The sequence below is a fragment of the Muntiacus reevesi genome, chromosome 2 (genome assembly GCF_963930625.1).
Source record: "Muntiacus reevesi chromosome 2, mMunRee1.1, whole genome shotgun sequence".
NCBI lineage: Eukaryota > Metazoa > Chordata > Mammalia > Artiodactyla > Cervidae > Muntiacus > Muntiacus reevesi.
This window is the reverse complement of record NC_089250.1, coordinates 104,896,620-104,918,309: the sequence shown is the minus strand read 5'-3', so window position 1 is coordinate 104,918,309 and position 21,690 is coordinate 104,896,620. Positions and strand designations below refer to the sequence as shown.

The 21,690-nt window shown below is 48.4% G+C and overlaps 1 protein-coding gene across 1 annotated transcript in view; it reads right to left on the bottom strand.

Annotated features, from left to right (window-relative positions):
• The window catches only part of HK1 (hexokinase 1), a 70,665-nt gene extending 61,001 nt beyond the window's left edge, over positions 1 to 9,664 (bottom strand). Inside the window, exon 1 of the mRNA XM_065922487.1 lies at positions 9,450 to 9,664. Coding sequence (XP_065778559.1) covers positions 9,450 to 9,512 — 63 coding nt within the window. The 5' untranslated portion in view covers positions 9,513 to 9,664. The remainder of the gene's footprint in view (positions 1 to 9,449) is intronic.
• Positions 9,665 to 21,690: the final 12,026 nt, after the last annotated feature.

Here is a 21,690-nt window from a genome sequence, read left to right as displayed (position 1 = left end):
GGGGTCCCCACCCCCTCAGGAGGCTGCTCAGCTGGGCTGAATGGCTGCTCTCCTGGGTGAACGGAGGCCTCCAGCGACACCTAACCCAGGAGGTCTTCTCGGAAGGGTTTGCTAGCTCAGATAAGGCAGGAGAGTCCTGTTCCCTGAACGACACAGCCCTTGTCCAGCACCAGCCCCTGACTTCAGCCTCACGGTGACTTGTGTGGAGCCAACAGCCCCTCTGTGAGGGAGGGACTGCTCCAGGCGCTGTCCGATCCCCCCACCCCTCACAACATCTGCACCCTGGGGTCCGGGGGGACACAAAAGCTCTACAGATAATCAGGAGTCTCCACTATTCAAGGTGGCCAGAGGCTGCTGAACACCTGAGAGAGGAAACGTGTTTAGGAAAATAAATTCCATTTTAGAGGCTTCTGAGTGAGAGTTGTGTGTGCAGACATCCCCAAAGCATCAGGGTCCCTTTGGCAGGTTCAAACACTGTCCTCAGAGGCTCCCTTTCCCAGGCCCTTTCGAAGGTTCAGATACAGCTCTCGGTCCTTTGTGCTTCTGAACGGTTAGTTCCATTTCAGTGGGCATGGACTGAGCACCCACTAAGCACCAAGCAATGTTCATACAACACTTCTGTTTAATCACAACAAATCAGGAGGAAAATGGGATCCCCATTCTTGATTTGGAAACTGAGGTTCTGGGAACCGAGATAATAGTAAGCTGCACTGGAGGCCCTGCTGGACACTTCCACCTGCCCTGATCTAAGCAGCACACGTGCAGGGTGGGCGCTGTCAGCCCCGTTTTACATGGGAGGGACCTGGGGTCAAGCAGCCAAGGGGAAGGCCCGAACATCCAGCATCTAGGATCTAGGACGGCTCTGGCTTCAGACCCCAACCTGGTGCTCCCCAGACTCCTCTTGCTAGGAGGACCGCAGGAGGCCAGAGGTCATGCCCAACATCCTCCTGGTGACCTTGGCTCCTGCTATGAGGCACTTTCTGCTGGGCAGAAACCAAGCCCTTGCCCAGGATGAGAACACAGATGTCATACTGAACTAGCTAAAAATAAAGGAGGTACCCAGTCCCTGACCGTGAACAGAACAGCCCTGGAATGTGGCAGGGCAAGAACAACAGGCTTCATACTAGGCCTTGTGGTCAATGGCTTGGGCTGGAGCCAGGCTCCAGACTCACAGTTTCCAATGTCTCAGGTGGCTCCAAGCAAGGGAAGAGAAGATCCGAAGTATAGACAGCTTTGCTTTCACCAGGAGACATCCAGACCCCGGAGTCATGGTTCCAAAGCACTGCAGTGGGGGGGAGGCAGAACAGTCTGGAAAGCTAAGGACCTCAGGCCTCCTCCGGCTGCACAGATTCCTCCTATAACCCTGGGCACATCACTTCCATCTGTATTTTTCCTATCAGTAAAAGAGCATCATTGAAAACTACCCTCTCGTCGTCACATATGGTCAGCACTGGAGCTCCATGACACCATGGATTCCTCAGAATACAAGCTGTTCAGAATCCTATAGTGGCCAAGCAGAATGGCACCCAGGCTTCCTGCCCAGCTCCGGGGTCTGGCCACCTACCCTCTGTTATCCAGGAAGCTGCACTCCTTCTGCAGGTGCCTACAGGTGTGCTCTGGATGAACAATGATAACACCTGGCATTTACATAATTCAGGACACTTTCCAAGTGTTTCCATATTCATTCTCTGATTTAATAAACGGGCAGTGAGACACAAATCACCTCATCTGACAGATAAGGGAACTGAGACCCAAAGAGCTTGATGCCCACCTAACAATACTGCTTCAGCTACAGGGATCCTTGAGAGATAAAGGATTCCAGCCTCCTGGTTTTAAAGATGTGGAAATCAAGGCCCAAGGACCCCAGGAACCTACTGCTTTAAATGCAGACTGCCTCTGTCCAAACTTCTGAGCCATAAAATTCACTTCTAGCAGAGTGCTTCCAGCAGAAATATAATGCAAGGCACATATGTAATTTAAAATTTCCTAGTACCTACATTTTTTGAAAAGGTGACATTAATTCCAATAACATTTTATTTAACCCAATATATCCAAACTATTATTCCCACATGTAATTAATATCTTTTAAATTGTCGATGAGCTGTTTTATATATCTTCTTTGTCATACAAAGTCTTCAAAACCCTGTATTTTATGTTCAACAGCACAGCTCAAACCAGACTTGCCACATTTTAAGTGCTCAATAGCCACACATGGCTAGTGGCTCTTGTTCTGGACAGCAGGGCTCTAGCACATCTCCATCATGGAGCCTTGAGTGACAATTTCTGCTGGGAGGCCACTGCCAAGCACGGCTGTGGAAACCTAAAGCCCTGGACCAAAGTCCTGGATCTACATGAGGAGTGAGAGCCACTCACTAGGCTCTGGCACACCTGTGCCCCATCCCAGCTCTGGCCAACAAAGATCATGTCAATTCCACTTCCTGAGGCTTCCCTGCCCCACATGGAAGAGGTAGGAAGAAATACCTACATTCAAGCTTGCCGGAAGGACTCCACCAAATCAAGCATGTAAAATTATTTCGAAAATGAAACAGAACTTTGCAAATGTGAGGCAGTGTCTTTGTTACAATGATGGCCTGGAGTCTCCTACTTGATTCATCGCACCCACCCTGGCAGGGTCCTGGAAGGCACTGGGGGACATCAGAGAAATGAGGTCAGATTGAATAACAAGGCTGCAGACGAACCCCACGCATCAGTCAATCAAGGAAAGCAGCTGCTTACAGAAGGGCCAGGCAGACGTTGGGAGAGAAAGCGAGACTGATAACACCTTACAGGGAGCATAGGGAGGTCTTGCAAGGTGAGCACTGGCCTCCCCAAATGTCCTCTTTTACATGCAAACAGGATGGAGGGAGAAGGACAAATGGACAAAGGGTACAGAGAGAAATTTGGAAACCAGAGAAAATCCCTAACATTCATTGTAAAAGACTTTATTGGGTCAATTTCCTTCCCAGGTGGAAGGATTTGGCCAACACTGAGCAGCATGGGGGTGGAGGGGTGGGGCGTGGAGAGGTGAGGGGTGGAGGGTGGCCACAGGCAGGCACAAACCAGGTGCTGGTGCTGGGGAGGATGGGGAGGAAGGGGAGACGGGAGTCAGGGGGATTTTGAGGATTCTATGCCCAGCTCTGCCTTGTCCCCAGTTCTTTCCTCCTTTGAATCTGTTTCCCTCAATAGCAAAATGAGAGTTGGATGTGTTATGGTAGAAAGAACATGGGTTTCTGAGTTAGGGGAGCTGACAGTGTTTCTTTCACTCACAAGCCATGTGGTCAGCAAGTCCCTCCACCACTTGGAGCCTCAGTTCCCTCATTTCCTTCCTCGGGGGGACAGAAGCAGGGTCTCTTCCAGCAAGTCCACTTTTATACACATACCCAAGAGATGAAAGTATGTCCACACAGGGAAAACTGCTCACAGCAGCATTACCATAACAGCCTCAAAGTGGAAACAACACAAACATCCTGACCTAACAAATGTGTAAACAAAATGTGGTATGTAAGCGCAAATGAATATTATTCAGCAATAAAAAGAATTGAAGTACACATACTTATGAGTACATATGCATGAATGAACCATGAAAACATGCTAACTGAAAGAAACCACACACAAAGTTCACATTATTACATAATTCTGTTCATAAGAAATGTTCAGAAGAAGTAAACTCATTAAAAAAAGAAACAGATTAGTAGATACCAAGGCGTAGGGAGCAATGGGGAGTGACTGCTTAACAGGTACAGAGTTTCTCCTGGGGTTGATGAAAATGTTCTGCAATGAGATGGTGGTGACAGATGCACAAGCTCATGAATGTATTAGACACCACAGACTTGCACTCTTTACAATGTGAAGTTTTTTGGTATGTGAATTATATCTCAGCGTAAAAAAAAGCAAGGGTTCTGCCAGCAGACTTGATGGGTCTGCATGCTGACTCTTCTGTTTATACCTGAGCCTCAGGGTTCTCATCCAAAAGCAGTGATCATAAGCGATCCCCACTAACAGGGGAGCTGGGGGGATGTAATGCCTTCGGTGCAGCAAACAGGACAGGCATCACAAGTTGGCTTCGGTTAGTATTGTGACTATTGATGGTTAAATAAGAACCATTTTAGGAAAGACAGGCCCCTAGCAGGCATTCAATGCTACCTTCCCTCCAAGGTCCCCTCAACGCCTCGGCGCCTGCAAGCCGGTAACTAAGCGTGGAATTGGATGAACATGATCCGACATTTTCTGCCTCTCACAGGGCTCACAAGACCTGCTTCTATTTGCAAAGGGCTGGGCTGCAGACTTCACATTTGTTTCCCTGCCGCGGGGGACACAGCCACCCTCTCCTTTTAGGGAAGATAGTCTGAGTCTGCCAGCTCCGAGTGTTCTCTAACAGAGAAACGTTTAGGGGGCTGATAAGCCAGCCCTGCCCGCCCAGATCCACCCAGGAAAAGAGAGGACGTGCGAGCAAAAGCACACTTGTGTGTTTCAACTCCCAGGAAAGTTTACAGGATTCACGCTAGAGCACAAGGGGACACAGAGAGTCCTCACAAGCTTGTCCTTGCACCCTCCACCCCCTCCGCGTGCATTGTGGAAACAGCCGAGGAGGCGGGCACTGCTCACAATGAGTTTTCAGCCTCAGTCAGTAATACTCTGGCAGCAAGGGCTCCCTTCATAAGGCAAACTAGGAAATGGCTATTTTTAAACCAAGCTCAAATGCTGTCATGTGCGTGGAAATGTCTGAGAAGAAACAGTCTGTTTTAAAATTGTCTATTAAAAATTTTAAAGGTTTTACTGCACCAAGGATTGGCCATGGAACCACAGGAATCTGTACAAAACTTTTTTTGTTTTGTTTTTTCTATTTTTTTAACTTTTTATTTTTTATAGGGGTATAGCCAAGTAACAGTGTTGTGACAGTTTCAGGTGCTCAGCTATACACATACATGTTCTCCCACAAACTCCCCTCCCATCTAGGCCGCCACATAACATCGAGCAGAGCTCCTTGTGCTATACAGTAGGTCCTTGTTGGTTAGCCATTTTAAATATAGCAGTGTGTCCATGTCCAGCCCAAAGTTCCTAGCTATTCCTTCCCCACTTCCTCCCCCTGGCAACCGTAAGTTCAGAACCTGTACAAAACTTCTAACTGGAAGCCTGATCACGAAGGCAACCCAGCAAAACGTTAAAAATGGGAAGATATACACACTCTTCCGCCAAGCAATTTCAGCCCTAGAAACACAGCCTAGAGCAACTTCTTTGTGGACAGAGGATCCCTATGGCACTGCAATTTTAAAAATCAGAAATTCAAAATCACACCAAAAGAACTGATAAATTAGTTTAGTGTGTTCACACAATGTAAGAGCAGTTTAAATTGATGAAACAGAGGTACATGGATCAACATGGAAGAGTCTCAAATATACAATGTTGAGCTTTTAAAGAAGGCCAGTTGCAGAAGGATACAAACAGAGTAACACCATTTACAAAAGGTTCAAGCCATATAAAGTAACAGTACACAGTGCTTAATAGATACATGATATGTAATAAAAAATATTAAACATGCAGGAAATGATAAACACCAAATTTAGGACAGAGGTCACCTCTGGGAGGAGAAATGAATGGGACTGAAGAAGGGCATAGAAGCAGTTTCAGTTGTATCTGTAATAAAATTGCAATTGTGTCTGTTACTTTCAAGCTATGCAGTGGATACACAAGTGTTTGTTGTATTAGCTTCAATATTTTTTATGCACCTTGAATATTTCAGAATAAAAAATTAACTCTTATGTACTGATTGGTGGGGGGAGAGAATTAAAATACAGATTCCAAGTTAAGTCACTAAAAACAACAGCCCTCTGGATCCCATTCCAGGTTTTCTAAGACCTTGAGAAAGTTACTTATCTCCTCTGGGCCTCCAGCCAGTCCCTGTTTCTAAAAGGGGAATAAAATCTCTGCCTTCTGTCCACAGGCAGCAGGATGTGCAGGGAAGGAGCAGTGAGGGGGACGGAGCCGCCCTGGGACGCTCGGGGATAACACTTCCTGCCGTGACAACCTCACTGAGGTTTCTGAAAGATCAGATGAAAGCACACACACATGCCCACGTGGGTGTCAGTATGTCTGTGTGTATTGTTAGATACAGACAGACATATATATCTACACACACAATTGATATCTGATAGGGCTTCCCAGGTGGTGCTAGTGGTAAAGAACCTGCCAGTCAATGCAGGAGACGTTAAGAGACAGGTTTGATCCCTGGGTTGGGAAGATCTCCTGGAGGAGGGCACGACAACACACTCTAGTATTCTTGACTGGAGAATCCCATGAACAGAGGAGCCTGGCGGGCTATGGTTCACAGGGTCACAAAGAGTCGGACACAGCTGAAGCGACTTAACACATATGCGCATGGCGCCCAGAAGGTGTTTTAAAAAGTGATCCATTTAGAAAAAGAGAAGGCAAAACTACATTTTGGTAACTATCCATTTGACTCACTCTTAGGAAGTTTTTAAGTATAATATTCCCATTTGGACATTTAGAGTCCAGCTTCCCCGCCACGCCACCCCCACCTCCCCCTACCCCTGCTGCAGCGCGTGTGTAATCTTAGTTCCCTGACCAGGGATCAAACCAGGACCCTTGGCAGTGAAAGTATGGAGTACTAATCACAAGGCTGTCAGGGAATTCCCTAGAGCCTGACTTTAAGCAACTCCTAGGCTAGTGATTTCCCACCCAAAGATCTGACCAAGGCCCCCAGAGTTCTCATAGCATTCTATGCTTTGCACTTATCATATGACAGCAGATAATTATTTATACTCCATGAGAAAACAAGGACTATTTCTTCCAGGTTTATAGTCATCACTCCAGCCTAGCACAGTACTCTGCACATAATAAAGGACTCAAACATTTTCTGAGGAAATGACTGCACTCCCATGATCGGATTTGACTCTAAAGGTCCTCAAATCAATTAAGCAGATGCTGGCGGTCTAGCCAGGACTACTTCCTGGGCACAGAGGTGTATGTTGGCCTCTCCAGCATCTCCCCCAGGGCCTCCTCAGGCATGTTCAGAGCTGACTCCAGTGGCTAATTCTACCAGGCAGGAACCCCTGACTACAGGCACACAGTCCTAGGAGAAAGCTGCCCATGCTTTCTCCAGAAAACAGGAGGAGTGTGGGAGGACGGCACGGCATGGCCAGATGTGAAAGTCCCTCATAACCACCCGCACTCCCAGTTTATTCCCTCACGACAATCCCAAACTGTCAAATCAAAGGAAGTTCAAGGAACTTCGGAAGGGTAAAGGGGACAGGGGCTGTGTAAAGAAGATTCCCCAGGGAGTAAGGCTCTTACTGGGTATTTGCATAACACTAGATCAAAAGGTGCAAGTGATGGTTTTCTATCACTTTTCTCTCACTCCCCCCACCCCACCCCCAATCAATAAGGAAACAGCCATTTTTTAACTGCTTGCTTTTGCCACTGGGACACTCGGGCCTCAGGGAACTAGAACTCGGCAGCCCTGTAACTGCTAAGCATACTCTCCTCTGTCTTTGCGAACCAAGCACTCGAGGACTTTGTACAAATCACACTTGTTGCTCACCTGCTTATGGGAATTCCGTCAGAGTATGGGGATCCCTCCCAGGGGCAATTCACTGGCATTTGTTCACCATTCTGACAACCCTGGAGGTAAGGAAGTCTAGCCTTTCTTTAGAGGTCAAGTTCTAACCTTGCAGGGCCCATCTTCCTTTCCTGAAGGAATAGAGCGCTATGTAACCCTCCACCTTTCTTCAGGCTTTTAATGGCTAACCCAAGTGGAGGAAGCAGGCGAGAGGAGAGTTATGTTAAAAGCTGCTTGGAAGTCAAAAGACACAGGCTCTAGCTGCAGAATTAACAGGTGGCTAGAATTCTGATGGATGGAATGCACACAAGCATCCTTCTCCTCCCAAAAGCAACAGAAGAGTAAAAGGGATATCCATGTTTTGTACTATTGTACATTAGACTGAAGTCAATCTAATGCCAGGGCACACTTTTCACTGCACCCCATCATCTAACACTATGCATACACAGTATGGAAAACAGCGATCCATGCTGGGAAGCCAGATGCTTGGCGCATTTCAACACAGAATGTATTTATGAGGTTGAATTACTGATGTCCCGTAAGCAATGGGGAGAGAAAAGATACCCTTTCATGATCACTTTGGTATCCCAAGCAATCCCATAAACCTTCACTGGCACCATCTCCCCTTTCCCACCTCCAGGATAGAGGGCAAGGAGATGGATGAGGATTTGTGGGGGATGCCAGAGCTGTCTTCAGTGCTCCAGAGGCCACCTAGGGCTGGAGGGCTGAATCATCATGGCTTGTCTTCACTGGGTCCTCTCCACAGGAAGAATAGGGCTTGGAGTGCTGCAAGTGGAGGACTTACCTTGGATCCCTACGGTAAGTGGTCTCTAATAATCCTGAGTCCCAGGAGAACAGACGCGCTCCCTTGTTGGAACTCCAAAGTCAGGTTGACTTTGCTGTCCAGCCTACCTTATCCCAGCAATAATGTCACTCACTTTGGGTGTGGGTCAGGAGCATCTGTCAGGCTCGGCAATGATAAAATGGGCGTCTATCCCTACAGCTTAGGCTGTTTCTTAAAAACTTGGTGCCAAAGCTGGTAGAAGAGAGAGATACACCTTTCACACCTGCCAGCTGACAGTTTTTTATGTTAGGAGTCAGGGGAGGGAGATGTGTCCTTGTGCAAGAACACACACGCCACAAGCATACAAGTCAAGACCTCCAACCGACTCAAAAGAGCAGTCTCTTATTTGAGCTTCCTTGGGCTGGCTGGAAATTACAGCTTAAGAGAGCGGTCACGTAGAGGGATAAAAAAAAAAAAAAGAAATTCCATTCAGACGTACCGCTCCAGACCTGAGGCCTATGAGCAAAGTTTCCGGTGGCCTCCGCGCCCCTCCCTGTTTCAGGAAGCCATGCGGGTCGCTCGGTCCTCAGATGAAGGGAGCAGCCGCAATAGCTGGGAGAGCTGGGGTGACAGTTTTCCCGGACCCCCGACGCCCTCCACCAGGAACCCCAAATATAGGATGCCTGGCCTCCAGCCAGCACCCCCGCCTGCCGCGCACTCACCTCCCCAGCATCTCTGTGATCACTCCGCCCACGGCGCTAGGACCGTACCAAACAGGCCCTGCGGACCAGCCCACCAGTCCCCACATGGCCACCTCCCCGCATGGCCCGGGGGCCCATTTGACTTCCACAGCCCGTTTCAAGGACACTGCAGCAGGCAGCCCAGTCTCGAGGGTCTTCCCCCAACATATACACAGACGGCCCCAGGAAGAATCGAAGGGCGAAGACTTCCCCACCGCCCGACAATCCAACCAGTGCTGGCCTGAGGGAGGCTGGGCGCGGGAGGATGGAGGCGGCTGCGGCGGCGAGCGGATGCCGGAATGCAAGGCTGCGGGCAGAGCGCCGGGCGGCGGCAGCGGCCCCGGCTCACCTTTTTGACTTGGTCATCCTTCAGTTCGGTGAAGTAATAAGCTAGGAGCTGCGCGGCGATCATGCTGGCGGTCGGGGGCTCGGGGCGACAGGCGGGCGGCCGGCGTCTGTCCTCCGCAGCCCGGGCGAACAGTGGTCCTCTGGCGGCTGCTCCGCGGCTCCTCCTCCTCCTCCGGCGGCTCCTCCCCCACGACCCGGAGCGCGGCGCCCGCTCACGCGCTCCCGGTCTGCGCGCTCCCGTCCGCGCGAGGGTGACAGTCGCCAGCCGGCCCATCTCCTCGGCGCCCATTGGCTGCCGCGCGCCTCGGCTGCGCCCGGCGGCGGCGGGCGGGCCAGGACCCGGGGGGCGCGGCGGCCGCTCCTCCCAGCGTCTGAGAGAGGGCGGGCGACGCTGCGAAATCCCCCACGGCCAGGCATCTCCCGGCACGTCCCCCACGTAGGGAGCCGGCGCAGGGGCGGGAGGTTTTGTCGCGCGCGCACCGCCACGCGTGGCGGCGTCCTGCTTGGGCGGGGCGCAGGCAGGGAGGCGGCACCGCCCGGCCCGGCTGGCTGGGGAACTGGGCCGCCTTGCGGGGTGGGGAGGCAGTCCCTTCCTCGGAAATTAGGGTTCGCCCTGTTAGTTCCAGGGAAGGGGAGACGCCCTAAGGGGACTCGAAGAAGTGGGCGTGAAAAGCCAGCGGGGCCTGGCTTGGCGGTCCTCGCACCAGGGCCCCACGCCTGCCAGCTCTCGCGGGTCCAAGGGGCCGAGCGCGGAGCCCCACCTGGGTCCTCACAGACGGGGCATCACCCCACTCCACCCTGGCCCGCCCGAGCGGCAGCGCCTCCAGGCCTGATCCTCCGGCTGGCGGATTGCATTGCTAAACCAAGAGCGACGCCCCGCAGCGTCCGCCCCTGAGTCACCGGTTCTTTCAGCCGTCTTCCCCAAGGGCGCACGCCGCACGCCGCTGGGCGGGACTTGAGCGGCAGGCACTGGCCCCAACCCCTGGGCTCCTGAGCACCCAGGCTCGGTGGAGTGTGGGGGGCCGTTTAGGCGCCCCTCTTAGATGCCACCTTTTTCACTTCCTGAAGGAAGTTAGCCGGGTTGGGAGGAGTCCCCGGAAAACCATTCGGCTCTAAAACAGGGAAGGGAGGTGCGGAATCAGAGGTGTTTGTGTTGCTACTAGGACTGATGGCAGCCATAGGATTCTTAGATTAATTGCTTCTGTGTGCCAGACACCACCAGGCGCTTTACTGCCTTACGCGAGGACGTGAACTGAACTCAAAATACAGAGAAGTGGTTACTGATTCAGCGGGTAAGCAAGTGGGGGCTCACTGAGGCCATGTGTCTTGCTATACGACCAGAAAGCTGTAGGTCTAGGATTAGACTTTGAGTCAAACCAGTGCTCACCCCTGGGTTTTGTGTCCTCGCGGTGGTAGGTAGCCTCCCTGCCTAAACAGGCCATGGTCCTGGAACCAAGGCAGCAAGATGGCCAGTGTCCAGCCCTATAACCTCTACCCGAGGCCTGGATCCTGGGAGCCCCTGGCCAGGCCTGAGAAAGGTACAGTGGAGTCAGGAGGGGAAGGTTTAGGACCAGAACACTTCTCAGGAACCTCAGGGGCATGATTTTTGCCATCATCAACTGAAGAGGATCTCAGTTGTAGCCCTGGAGCCCAGAGCTGTCAGTCCAGAGCATAACCCTCACCCCCTTGCTTTATGGTTGTGGCATCCAAAGTCACCTCTCTGAGCCTGCTTCCTCGTCTATAACATGGAGATACTAATGGCACCTACCTCCCTTGGTTGCTGTGAAATACTACAAATAAAACACTTGCTTATAATATGCAATTAATAAATGGTGAGTATTTTAAGATTGACTTGGAAGCTGATGAGGTTTACATTTTGAGGCTTCTTGCTCACATTCCCTTGAGTCTAGGCCCTGAGAGAGCCTACAATTTTATTTTGTAATTTTGAATTATTTTCCAAAGAGGCTCCCCCAAATTGTTTAAGCTACAAGCCTCACAAAACCTGGCTCTGCCTCCTAGATGTGTGCTCAGTTGCTCAGTCCTTTTTGACTCTTTGCAACTCTTTGGACTGTAATCCTCTGTCCATGGTATTCTCCAGGCAAGAATACTGGAGTGGATTGTCATTTCCTCCTCCAGGGGATCTTTCTGACCCAGGGATCAAACCCGCATCTCCTGTATCTCCTGCATTGCAGGCAGATTCTCTACCTGCTGAGCCATCAGGAAAGCCTCACCCCCTGGATAGTATTCTTGTAAGCCAGGAACAGAGAGGTCTCCTGGCAGCCACCATTTACACCACCTGCAATTCCATAAAGCAGAATTGGGAGGATGAGAACAATTTGGTTGTTCTCAAGTGCCATTCAAGTCTTGCAAATGTGATTCTGTCAGACTCACAAGGACCAAGAATTGTGCTTTGTTAATTGCTCTGTCTCACACTCAGCCCAGGGCCTGGCACTCAAAGATGGAATGAGTTCAGGGCAGTGATCAGGAGTACACATACCCTTTTACCCAGGCCCGACCAGCAGCATCACCGAGCCCCCATTACAACTGAGATGTTTATCTGAGCCGGAGCCAGGGAAAAACTAACCCTTCTACTGGCCAGGCTACCCTGAGATGTTCTGTTTGCAGGCAGGGAGGCTGCCAGTACTTTCTCTTCTCTGCCTTTGAGAGAGAATCTGTTTCTTAAGGGGACTCACTCCTCCCCATCCCCAGAATGCAGCCAGGTCCCAAGGCCTATCAAGGTTTCCTGAGAAATATCTCTAGGCCTGCCCCGCTGCTTCTTCCCAACCCTCAGTCCTCATCAGCCCATGCCAGAAATATTACAAGTCTTCTAGCTGCCCTTCCTGGCTCCTGGCTTCCTGCCATCCAAGTCATTCTGAGGTCTGAGCCACATTATTCCTGCTAAAAAGCAGCCTAATCACATAACCATGCCCTAAATCCCTTGATGGCCCCCTCCTTCCTGATGGAGCCAGTTCAAACATCTCTGCCTGGTGTCTGAGGCCTTACGTAATCTGACTCCACTCTTCCCCACATATCTTTTCTCCACCCCAAGGAGGCCTCTTCCCCCTGTCCTTGGCCCACACCAGGTCCATCTTGTTTGAGTCCCTGCACTATTTCCTTGCTTGCTCAGCCTTCTCCACTCACCTCCACCTGACCAGTGTCCCTCTCGCCAGAAACCCAGCTCTCCCACCCTCCCCATAAAGCCTTCCCTGACCATGGCTACTCACTGCAGTTTCCCAGGCCTCAGCACTTCCACAGGGCAAACTCGGACTGTGGTCAGAGTCCATCTAGATCTAGACCAAGGCTCTTCTTTACAGAGTAAGAAGGTGAGGAGCAGTAGGCGGTCCATCTTGCCCAGCGTCAGGTTGTGGTAGAGGCTGGAGCTGGGACTCACACCCAGTCCGGATGCCCAGCCAGTGTCCTGTTCATCCTTTCGCACCGCCTCACTGTGAGCCTGGCCCACAGATAAGTAACACTGAGTCACGGCAGTCTGCCTGATATTGGCTGTCTTCTGGGGGCTGGGTGGCCTGGGGCTGGGCGGCCTTATCTGCCCCAATCAGACAGCTTCCTAAGGCCGGGGCCCATGCTGCTGTGTCCCATACTGGGCTCAGAATTTCTGCCATTTATCACCCTTTGTACGCCTTTATTATTCTGCCTCTTTTTTATTGCTGTCACAGATCTCTTGGACCCCAGTGAAGTCCTTTGCTAATTACTTTTCAGACCCTGAGGAAGAGCAGAAAAGATCTGGACCATAGGAAGCCTATGGTCTCCCCTCTAGATGGCTCCCCCTTTCCTGCAAGACTGCTGGGTTTCTCTGTTCAAGTTGGGGTGGGGATAGAGGATCAGACTGCTGGATTACCAAGCCATGAAACACCCCTGCTGCTAAGAAAGTGAGGGCTGCAGCTAAGTCAGAATGAAATCATTCAAAAAAAAAAAAAAAAAGAATGAAATCATTCACATCAACCTCATGGGAATTAGGAACTTTACTCCAGAAATTCTCTGCAGAGGATCAAAGCTGTACCCCAGCATCTGGCAGCACACTTGTAACAGCGATGCTTGCGTAATGTTGACAGTTTACAGAGTAGTTTCTCATTTATTGCCTTATTTCTCCTGATAACAGGCTGGTGAGGTTAGAAGGGCAAATATCATTATCCCCACTTAATCAATGAGGGTTATGGGGTTTATAGAACTTGTTTAAGTTCTCAAAGAGAAAGAGAAAGCAAAGAAAGAAAACCCACACTAGGGCAGCATCTTGGAATACTGACAGTGGGGGGCCTGTCATGCATGCACAACACATTCTGAAAAGCACCACCAGGTGGGGAGACTGACCCAGTGTTTCTGTTAGTTAGATCTGTGGTGTTCAACCTGGGTGCCTAAAAGAATCACCTGGAGGGAATTCCCTGGTGGTGAAAGCAGTTAGGACTCAACACTTTCACTACTGTGGGCCCTGGTTCGATCCCTGGTTGGGGAACTTAAGATTCCCTCAAGCCAGGCAGTGCAGCAAAATAATAATAATAATCACCTGGAGAGTTTTTATAAATGCTAATGTCCAGGCCCTAATCCCAGAGATGATGGCTGAATTGATCTGGGGTGCAGTCCAAACAGCCTTTTAAAGGCTCCCTAGGTGAATGCCAGGGACTGTCAGGAATGAGAATGACTGATTTAGACCCTAACTTTCTAAGGGGACATCTGAAGGAAATGTCTGAAATGAATTGATACTTTTAGCAGGCTCCCTCAGACACCGCCGCCCGTGGTTTCTCCAGGGTCCTAGTGATCCTGTTGATTTGAAGAACACTGGGATGAAAGTTCATTGTGACTTTCTCATCAACTTTGCACAGTTCTGCTTCTTGCATGAGAAGGGTAAGGAGTGGCTGGGGTCGTAAAATCACCTCAGCCTGCCTTCCTTCCTCCTTCATTTGCCTAAAGTGCTGCCTTCCAACAACCTCAAAACAGAAGTTACAAATTGGCAACTGCCAGGCTGAAACATCGTATTGGACCCACCTAATGCTTTATGTGCTTCCCTGGTGGCGCAGTGGTAAAGAGTCTGCCTGCCAATGCAGGAGACACAGGTTTGATCCCTGGGTCAACAAGATTCCCCAGAGAAGGAAATGGCAACCCATTCTGGTATTCTTGCTTGGGAAATTCCGTGGACAGAGGAGCCTGGTGGGCTACAGTCCAAGGGGTGCGAAGAGTCAGACATGACTGAGCACTCATACACAATGTTTTATATGTATGGGTCAACCCTTGAAAATTAGGAGCTGTCACCTTATTTTTTAAGTTGTTTTAGAGTGTACTGCCTGGCTTGTGGGATCTTAATTCTCCCGCAGGGGTTTGAACCCATATTCCCTATGTTGAAAGCATGGTCTGCCCACTGGACCGCCAGGGAACTCCTAGATGTCACTTTAAAATCCAGGTTTCTGGCATCTAAAGTCTAGCCTCACAGAGCCCATGTTATTACTGGCAACAATCAGCGGGCGCTGAGCACCACTGCCCCCTTCAGACAAGACCGAGGTACTGCAGCTTGCCCCAGACCCCACCCAGTCCACCTGCTTTACTGGTACACACAGTTGACTGGCCCCAGTAGGCATTTCAACTTTCAACTGATAACTGGAATTTACAGACCCAAGGCCTCAGGTGTCAGAGCCGGGACTGAGGTCAGAGAGGCCTCGCACCCCACATGTGTGCATGCATGCTCAGTCGCTCTGTCATCCCCAGTTCTTTACTCTTAGCACCTCTTTTGCTTCACCCAAGTCCCAGCCCTCTCAGGTATCATCCAAGTCCCTGCATGCCTGCTTCTGTTCACCTCTGACTTGTTTACCTGGTTCACAAAGGGCCTGAAACTACCCCCACCTCCGAGATACCTTGTTCCACTTCTTTCCCCAAAGGCCTCTATTCTCCTTTAAGGATGACTCCCTCAGGGATGCCAAGGGAAGCCCAATCCAGTCTTGTCAATCCCTGGACATCCTATCCTCCTCCCACTACCTCTGAACCTGACAAGCCTCCTGTGCTTAAAGAATAATGGCCTGGAGGAAGAAGGGTTAACCAGGCTGTTGAGGCCTGCCTGGCCTCAGGCCTGCTCCTTATCTGAGGCCAGCTCCTTCCCCAAATGACACCCATATCATGTTGGAACAGAGCAATCTTAAATCACCCTGCTGGCTACCCTGAGTTTCCTAGGCTATTTCTCCCCAGTGCCCCCATACAAACCACCCTCATGGGTCCAAAAAAAGTTCCTCAATCCTGCCTCTTGGAATTAGCTCCAAAATATAGAGGGAAATGCTTACATGGGAGAGTCCATGTCAACACCTAGGCAGGGTCCCCAGCCTGTGCGATCACACAGGCCAGCCAATTAAACACAAACAAAACCTAGGCACTGGCTTTTTGTTTTGCTGAAAGATTTTTTTTTTCATTGTAATTTCCATCTCCTCTCACCATAATATCCTAAAGGAAAATATATTTTAGCCCAGAGAAGTAAAAATAAGGGCTGCTTTTTAAATCGAATACTTTGGTTTTATAATAATGTTTACTGCTGTTTAGTCATGAAATTGAGGCTTCCCCAGTGACTCAGTTGGTAAAGAATCTGCCTGCAATGTGGGAGACCTGGGTTCAAACCCTGGGTCAGGAAGATCTCTGGAGAAGGGAATGGCAACCCACCCCAGTATTATTGCCTGGAAAATCCCATTTGCAGAGGAGCCTGATAGGCTACAGGCCATGGGGTCACAAAGAGTCGGACACAGCTGAGGGACCGACACACACACAGTTGCTAAGTCATGTCTGACTCTTTACAACCTGTGGACCATAGCCCAGCAGGCTCCTCTGTACATGGGATTCTCCCAGGCAAGAATACTGGAGTGGGTTGCCATTTCCTTCTCCAGGGGATCTTCCCAACCCAGGAATCAAACCTGTATCTCCCACTTGGCAGGCAGATTCTTTACCACTAAACCACCTGGGAAGCCCCCTTTATAATAATAGTGTTTGGGTAAGATTTACTACATACCAGGTATTGTTCTAAAATCTTTACATATGTTAACATGCTTGATCCACAGAACAATCCAATGAGGTAAAAACCAATTTTATCCCCATTTTATAGGTGCAAACACCAAGTCACAGGGAGATTAAGTGACTTCTCCAAGGTTATAGGGCTACTGATGGAAGAGCTGGGATCCAAGCCCAGGCAGTCTGACTCAAGACCACCCTGCTGCTCTAAGAAGTTGTCCTTATTTCTCTTATTTCATCCAAGCCCAGTGATGGCTCAGTCACAGCTGGGTCCAAGCACTTGAGTTGGGGAGCCTGTCTCCCCTAGTGTACTGAGCCATTCTTGGTTAGATGTATAAAACATAGCACGTGGAACCCGGCTCTGCAGAGCCATCTTATAAAGGGCATTTTCAGACCAAGTGCTGAGGCCGATCCAGTGACAGAGGGGCCTGTAAGGGGGGTAGGGAAGCAGCGGCCCCTCCCAGTGCGGTGGAGGTGGGGCGTCTAGTTTGGAGAAAGGAGCTGAGTGTTCCCTGCTCTCTGAGTCTCCTGTGGGTGCACCCCAGCCTGCCCTACCCAAAGAATCACTCTTGTTTGCCAAGAGCTGCAGCCCCCACCTCTCCTGAGCTCCAGATTCATATTTCCAACTGCCTGTAAATATCCAGTCCTAGCTCCCACAGGCACCTGAAACTCAATTTGTCTCCCATCAGTCATTTCTTCTTAAATTTATTTTCTTCTCTGTTCTTCTCCTTGTCATTTATTCACTCAACAAATACTTGTGAAACACTTAAGGTGCCCTGTACTTCCTAGTTCACTAGAAACGTGTAGGTGAGCAAGACAGAGTCTCTGCTTACATTCTGTGGGGAGAGACAGTAAACAAATCACAAATTAAAGATACCTTATATCAGGTGGTAGGAGGAAAAATAAAGCAAAGTGTTGGCCTACAATTTCTATTTCGCCTTGTCCCTGAGTCCCCCAAAACTGAGTTCCCCTGCCGAGTTTATCATTAACCTCTCTATGCAAAACTTTATTCCCTTTCTTCTCCCATCCCTGTTCCCCTCAGGCTTGAGGGATATCCAAGAAAAGGGGGTCTGAAACTGAACGGGACCCTGTATGGTCTTCCCAGGCAGAAATCCCTCCATGCTCCCCACTCCCCATCTGCCTTCTTGTTTGGCCTTCCCTGAGCCCCAAAAAGTATTTCAGTTCAGTTCAGTCGCTCAGTTGTGTCTGACTCTGCGACCCCATGGACTGCAGCACACCAGGCCTCCCTGTCCATCACCAACTCCTGGAGTTAATGATTAGAACAATGGTCCCGGGCCTCCTGAAGGGAACAAGATAACATCTGAAGCATGTGTATATCTTTGAGTAGTTCTGCAGAAAGTAAGACCCCCCCACTCAGGAGGGTGGTAACTTACTGACCCCAAGCATGTACACCCCAGGCTGATTGGAACTAGAAGCCTGATGAATAAGACTCCTGAAACATCTGTTAATTCACCACCAACCAATCAGAAGAATGTCTGCTAACCTATCACACACCCTGCTACCCTTACCCCTAATGCTCCCTTTAAAAAAGCCCTTGCCTGGAAAAAACAAAACAAAACAAAACACCCTTGCCTGAAAGTCTGCTGAGCACGAGCTGCCCCTTGGTGTCCCACAGTAAACATTGTACAGACGGTATTTGGCACTTTGTTCTCTACCACCCACCCGCTGTCTGTAGATTGGTTTTGCTGCACATCAGGCAGAAGGACCCAAGTTCCATCAGTAACAAAAGGAAAGTGAGAGCATCTCACGGAAGCTTCCCAGAGCCGTTCCTGACTGCACAGCTTCCCCTCTGCCATCCCTCCTCCTTCCCTCGTGCTGGCAGACAGACTGGCTGGAGATCCAGGAACTGTCTTGGATTAAGAGATAACCTTGAGAATGGCAGCCACACAAAACAAAGCAACAAAATAAAATAGAAAGAGCTTGTTTCCCTCTCACCCAGGGATCCCATATCAGCCCCACACTGATGACCTCCAGATTTCCAGAACTTGAGAGAAAAAAACTAAATTACAATAGAAAACAATAGAGAATCTGAGTATCATTTTAGATAGGATGGATAAGGGAAGCCTCTCTGAGTATGTGACATTTGAGCAGAGACCAGAATAAAAGGAGGGAGTATGCCATGCCTGCGCTTTCTCTTCTCTCTTGGGAGAAGAATGTTCCAGACAGAACCAACTCCCTGCCACCCAAGCTGGAAACCTGAGCACCATCCTTGAGCCCTTTCCCCTCCCAAATGCCCCACATCTAATCTGACACCAAACCCCATCAAGTTTACTTATACTTGGGTTCTTGAGAACAAATACAACACAAATCAAACCTACAGACTGTCTTGAATCCATCTTCTCCTTCTGATTCATTCTGCTGGAGCAGGACTGGAGTGGGTTGAATGGCACCCTCCTCCCCCCAAGGCATGGCCTGATCCCCACAACCTGTGAATGTGACCTTATTTGGAAGAAAGGTCTTTGCATGTGTAATTAAATTAAAGATCTCAAGATTATCCTGGATTATTGATGGGCCCTAAATCCCATGACTGTCCTCATTAAGAGGCAGAAGACAAGACATAAGGAGGAGAAAGGAAAGTGCCATGTGAGGGCAGAGGCAGATGCCACCTGAAAACCAGCCAGAGGATGCCTAGAGCCCCCTGCAGTGGAAGAAGTTCCCTAGAGCCCGTGGTAGGAACCTGGCTCTGCTGACACCTTTATTTTGGTCTTCTGGCCCTCTAGAAGTGTAAGACAATATATTCCTGTTTTTTTTTAAGCCACCAAGATTGTGGCAATTTGTTCTTGTGGCCCTAGGAAATGAATACATTTTCTTTAGCACAATATCTACTCTCTCTTAGCTCCAGGCTCCATAACTTATCTGTTTAGAAATCCCTGTAGTAAAAATGTTTTGATCATGTATCTCAATGTAGTAAAAACATTTTGCAACTATTAGTGCATACTACTATACTAATAAGTATGTTGTAAAACATACCTAAATGTCTATGCTAGACATGAAAATGGATGAGACAGATGGGAGTGTAAAACGATACAGCCACTTTAGAACTGTTTGTTTGTTTCTGATAAAGTCTCATAGACACTGACTCCATGACCCAGCAATACCTTTTCTGGGGATTTACCCAAGAGAAATTAAGGTATATGTCCCTACAAAGATTTGTGTACAAATATTCATAACATTTTATCAGTAACAGCCAAAACTGGAAGCCCCAAATGTCCATGAGCAAAAGAGAGGATAAACAAATTGTAGTATATCTACACATACTTTATACTTCTCAGGTATAAAAAGCAAGTGCTTTTTTAGGGGTAACAATATTATTGAGATATAATTGACTATTGTATATGCACATTTAAAGTGTAAAATTCAATGATTTTTAATACAGTTGCAGAGTTGTGAGATCCTCACCACAATCAATTTTAGAACATTTTCGTCATCCCCTAAAGAAACCCTATATCCATTAGCTGCCCTTCCCATCCAAATTCCATACTCCCCAGCCCCAAGCAGCCTCTAATCTGCTTTCTGTCTCTACAAATTTGCCTATTCTGGACATTTCGTATAAATGGAATCATACAATCTTTGCTGACAACCAATCTACACTTGGATTAAGAGATAACCTTGAGATTGGCAGCCACACAAGACAAAGCAACAAATGAAATAGAAAGAGCTTGTTTCCCTCTCACCCAGGGATCCCATATCAGCCGCACACTGATGACCTCCAGATTTCCAGAACTTGAAAGAGAAAAACTAAATTACAATAGAAAACAATAGAGAATCTGAGTATCATTTTAGATAGGATGGATCAGGGAAGCCTCTCTGAGTATGTGACATTTGAGCAGAGAATAAATTTTGATTTAGAAATCCACTGATTTTTGTGTATGAATTTTCTATCCTTGCTGGATGTGTTTATTAATTCTAACAGTTTTGGTGTGTGTGTGTCTGTGTATCTTAAGATCTTCTATATACAAAATCATGTAGGAATGAATATATGCAGCAATATAAAAACATTAAAGCCAGGTACCAAAAAGCACATGTATATGATTATATTTACATGAGTTTCAAGAACAAGAAACCCAACGTATGGTGCTAGAAACCAAAACAAGGATAACTTCAGGACAGGGGATGGGGAAGCAGTGACTGGAAAGGGGCATGAGGAGATTTTGGGGAGTGATGGAAATGTTCTATATTTTGAACTGCATGATGGCTATATAGGTGTATATGAGTGTGAGTCATAGTCGCTCAGTCATGTCCAACTCTTTGTGACGACCCCATGGACTGTAGCCCACCAGACTCCTGTGTCCATAGGATTTCCCAGGTGAGAATACTGGAGTGAGTTGTCATTCCGTTCTCCAGGGGATTTTCCCTCTCTGGGGATTGAACCCGGGTCTCCTGCATTGCAGGCAGATTCTTTACCAGCTGAGCCACCTGGAAGCCCATGAGTGAGTCAGTGAGAGTTGCTCAGTCATGTCAGACTCATTGCAACCCCATGGACTATACACTCCATGAAATTCTCCAGGCCAGAATATTGGAGTGGGTAGCCTTTCCCTTCTCCAGGGGATCTTCCCAACTCAGGGATCAAACCGGGGTCTTCTGTATTGCAGGTGGATTCTTCACCAACTGAGCTGTGAGGGAAGCACATACAGGTGCATACATGTGTTCAAACTTATTGATCTAACACTTAGGGTTTATGCATTTGACTGCTAGCCAATTATACTTTAATAAAAATAAAGAGATAAAGATGAAATAAACTATTTCAAAAGGCTGTGGCCTAATGTATCACTAGCTAATTATTTCAAGGCCTTCTATGTATATAGGGACTAGCTTATCATTAGTGATATACGAAGTAGAGACAGAATTCAAATAGCCTTGCTCACTTTAATTTTTTTGACTGATTACTTATCATATATTGATCAGACCTTTTGTTTCTTTTAACCCCAAGGTGTGACTGATGAGTAGCTTGTATTACAGACAGGAAAGTAATCAGCACTCTTATTTTCTCACTGTTCATTAGCTTTAATCCAGTTTCTATGTAGAAATCTTTCTCAGCCACTTGCTTGTTTCGTAAGGGTCAGTTCTAGTTAAAGCCAGATAATATCATGCATAAAACTTCAACTAGTTTAAGTTTGGAATTATATAAAAATAAAACATTACCCAGAAAACTGAAAAACAAAACATATGAGAAAAATAAAAATAAAGAACAAAAAATCTTCAACCAAGCAGTTTGAAGATATAAAGCCTCC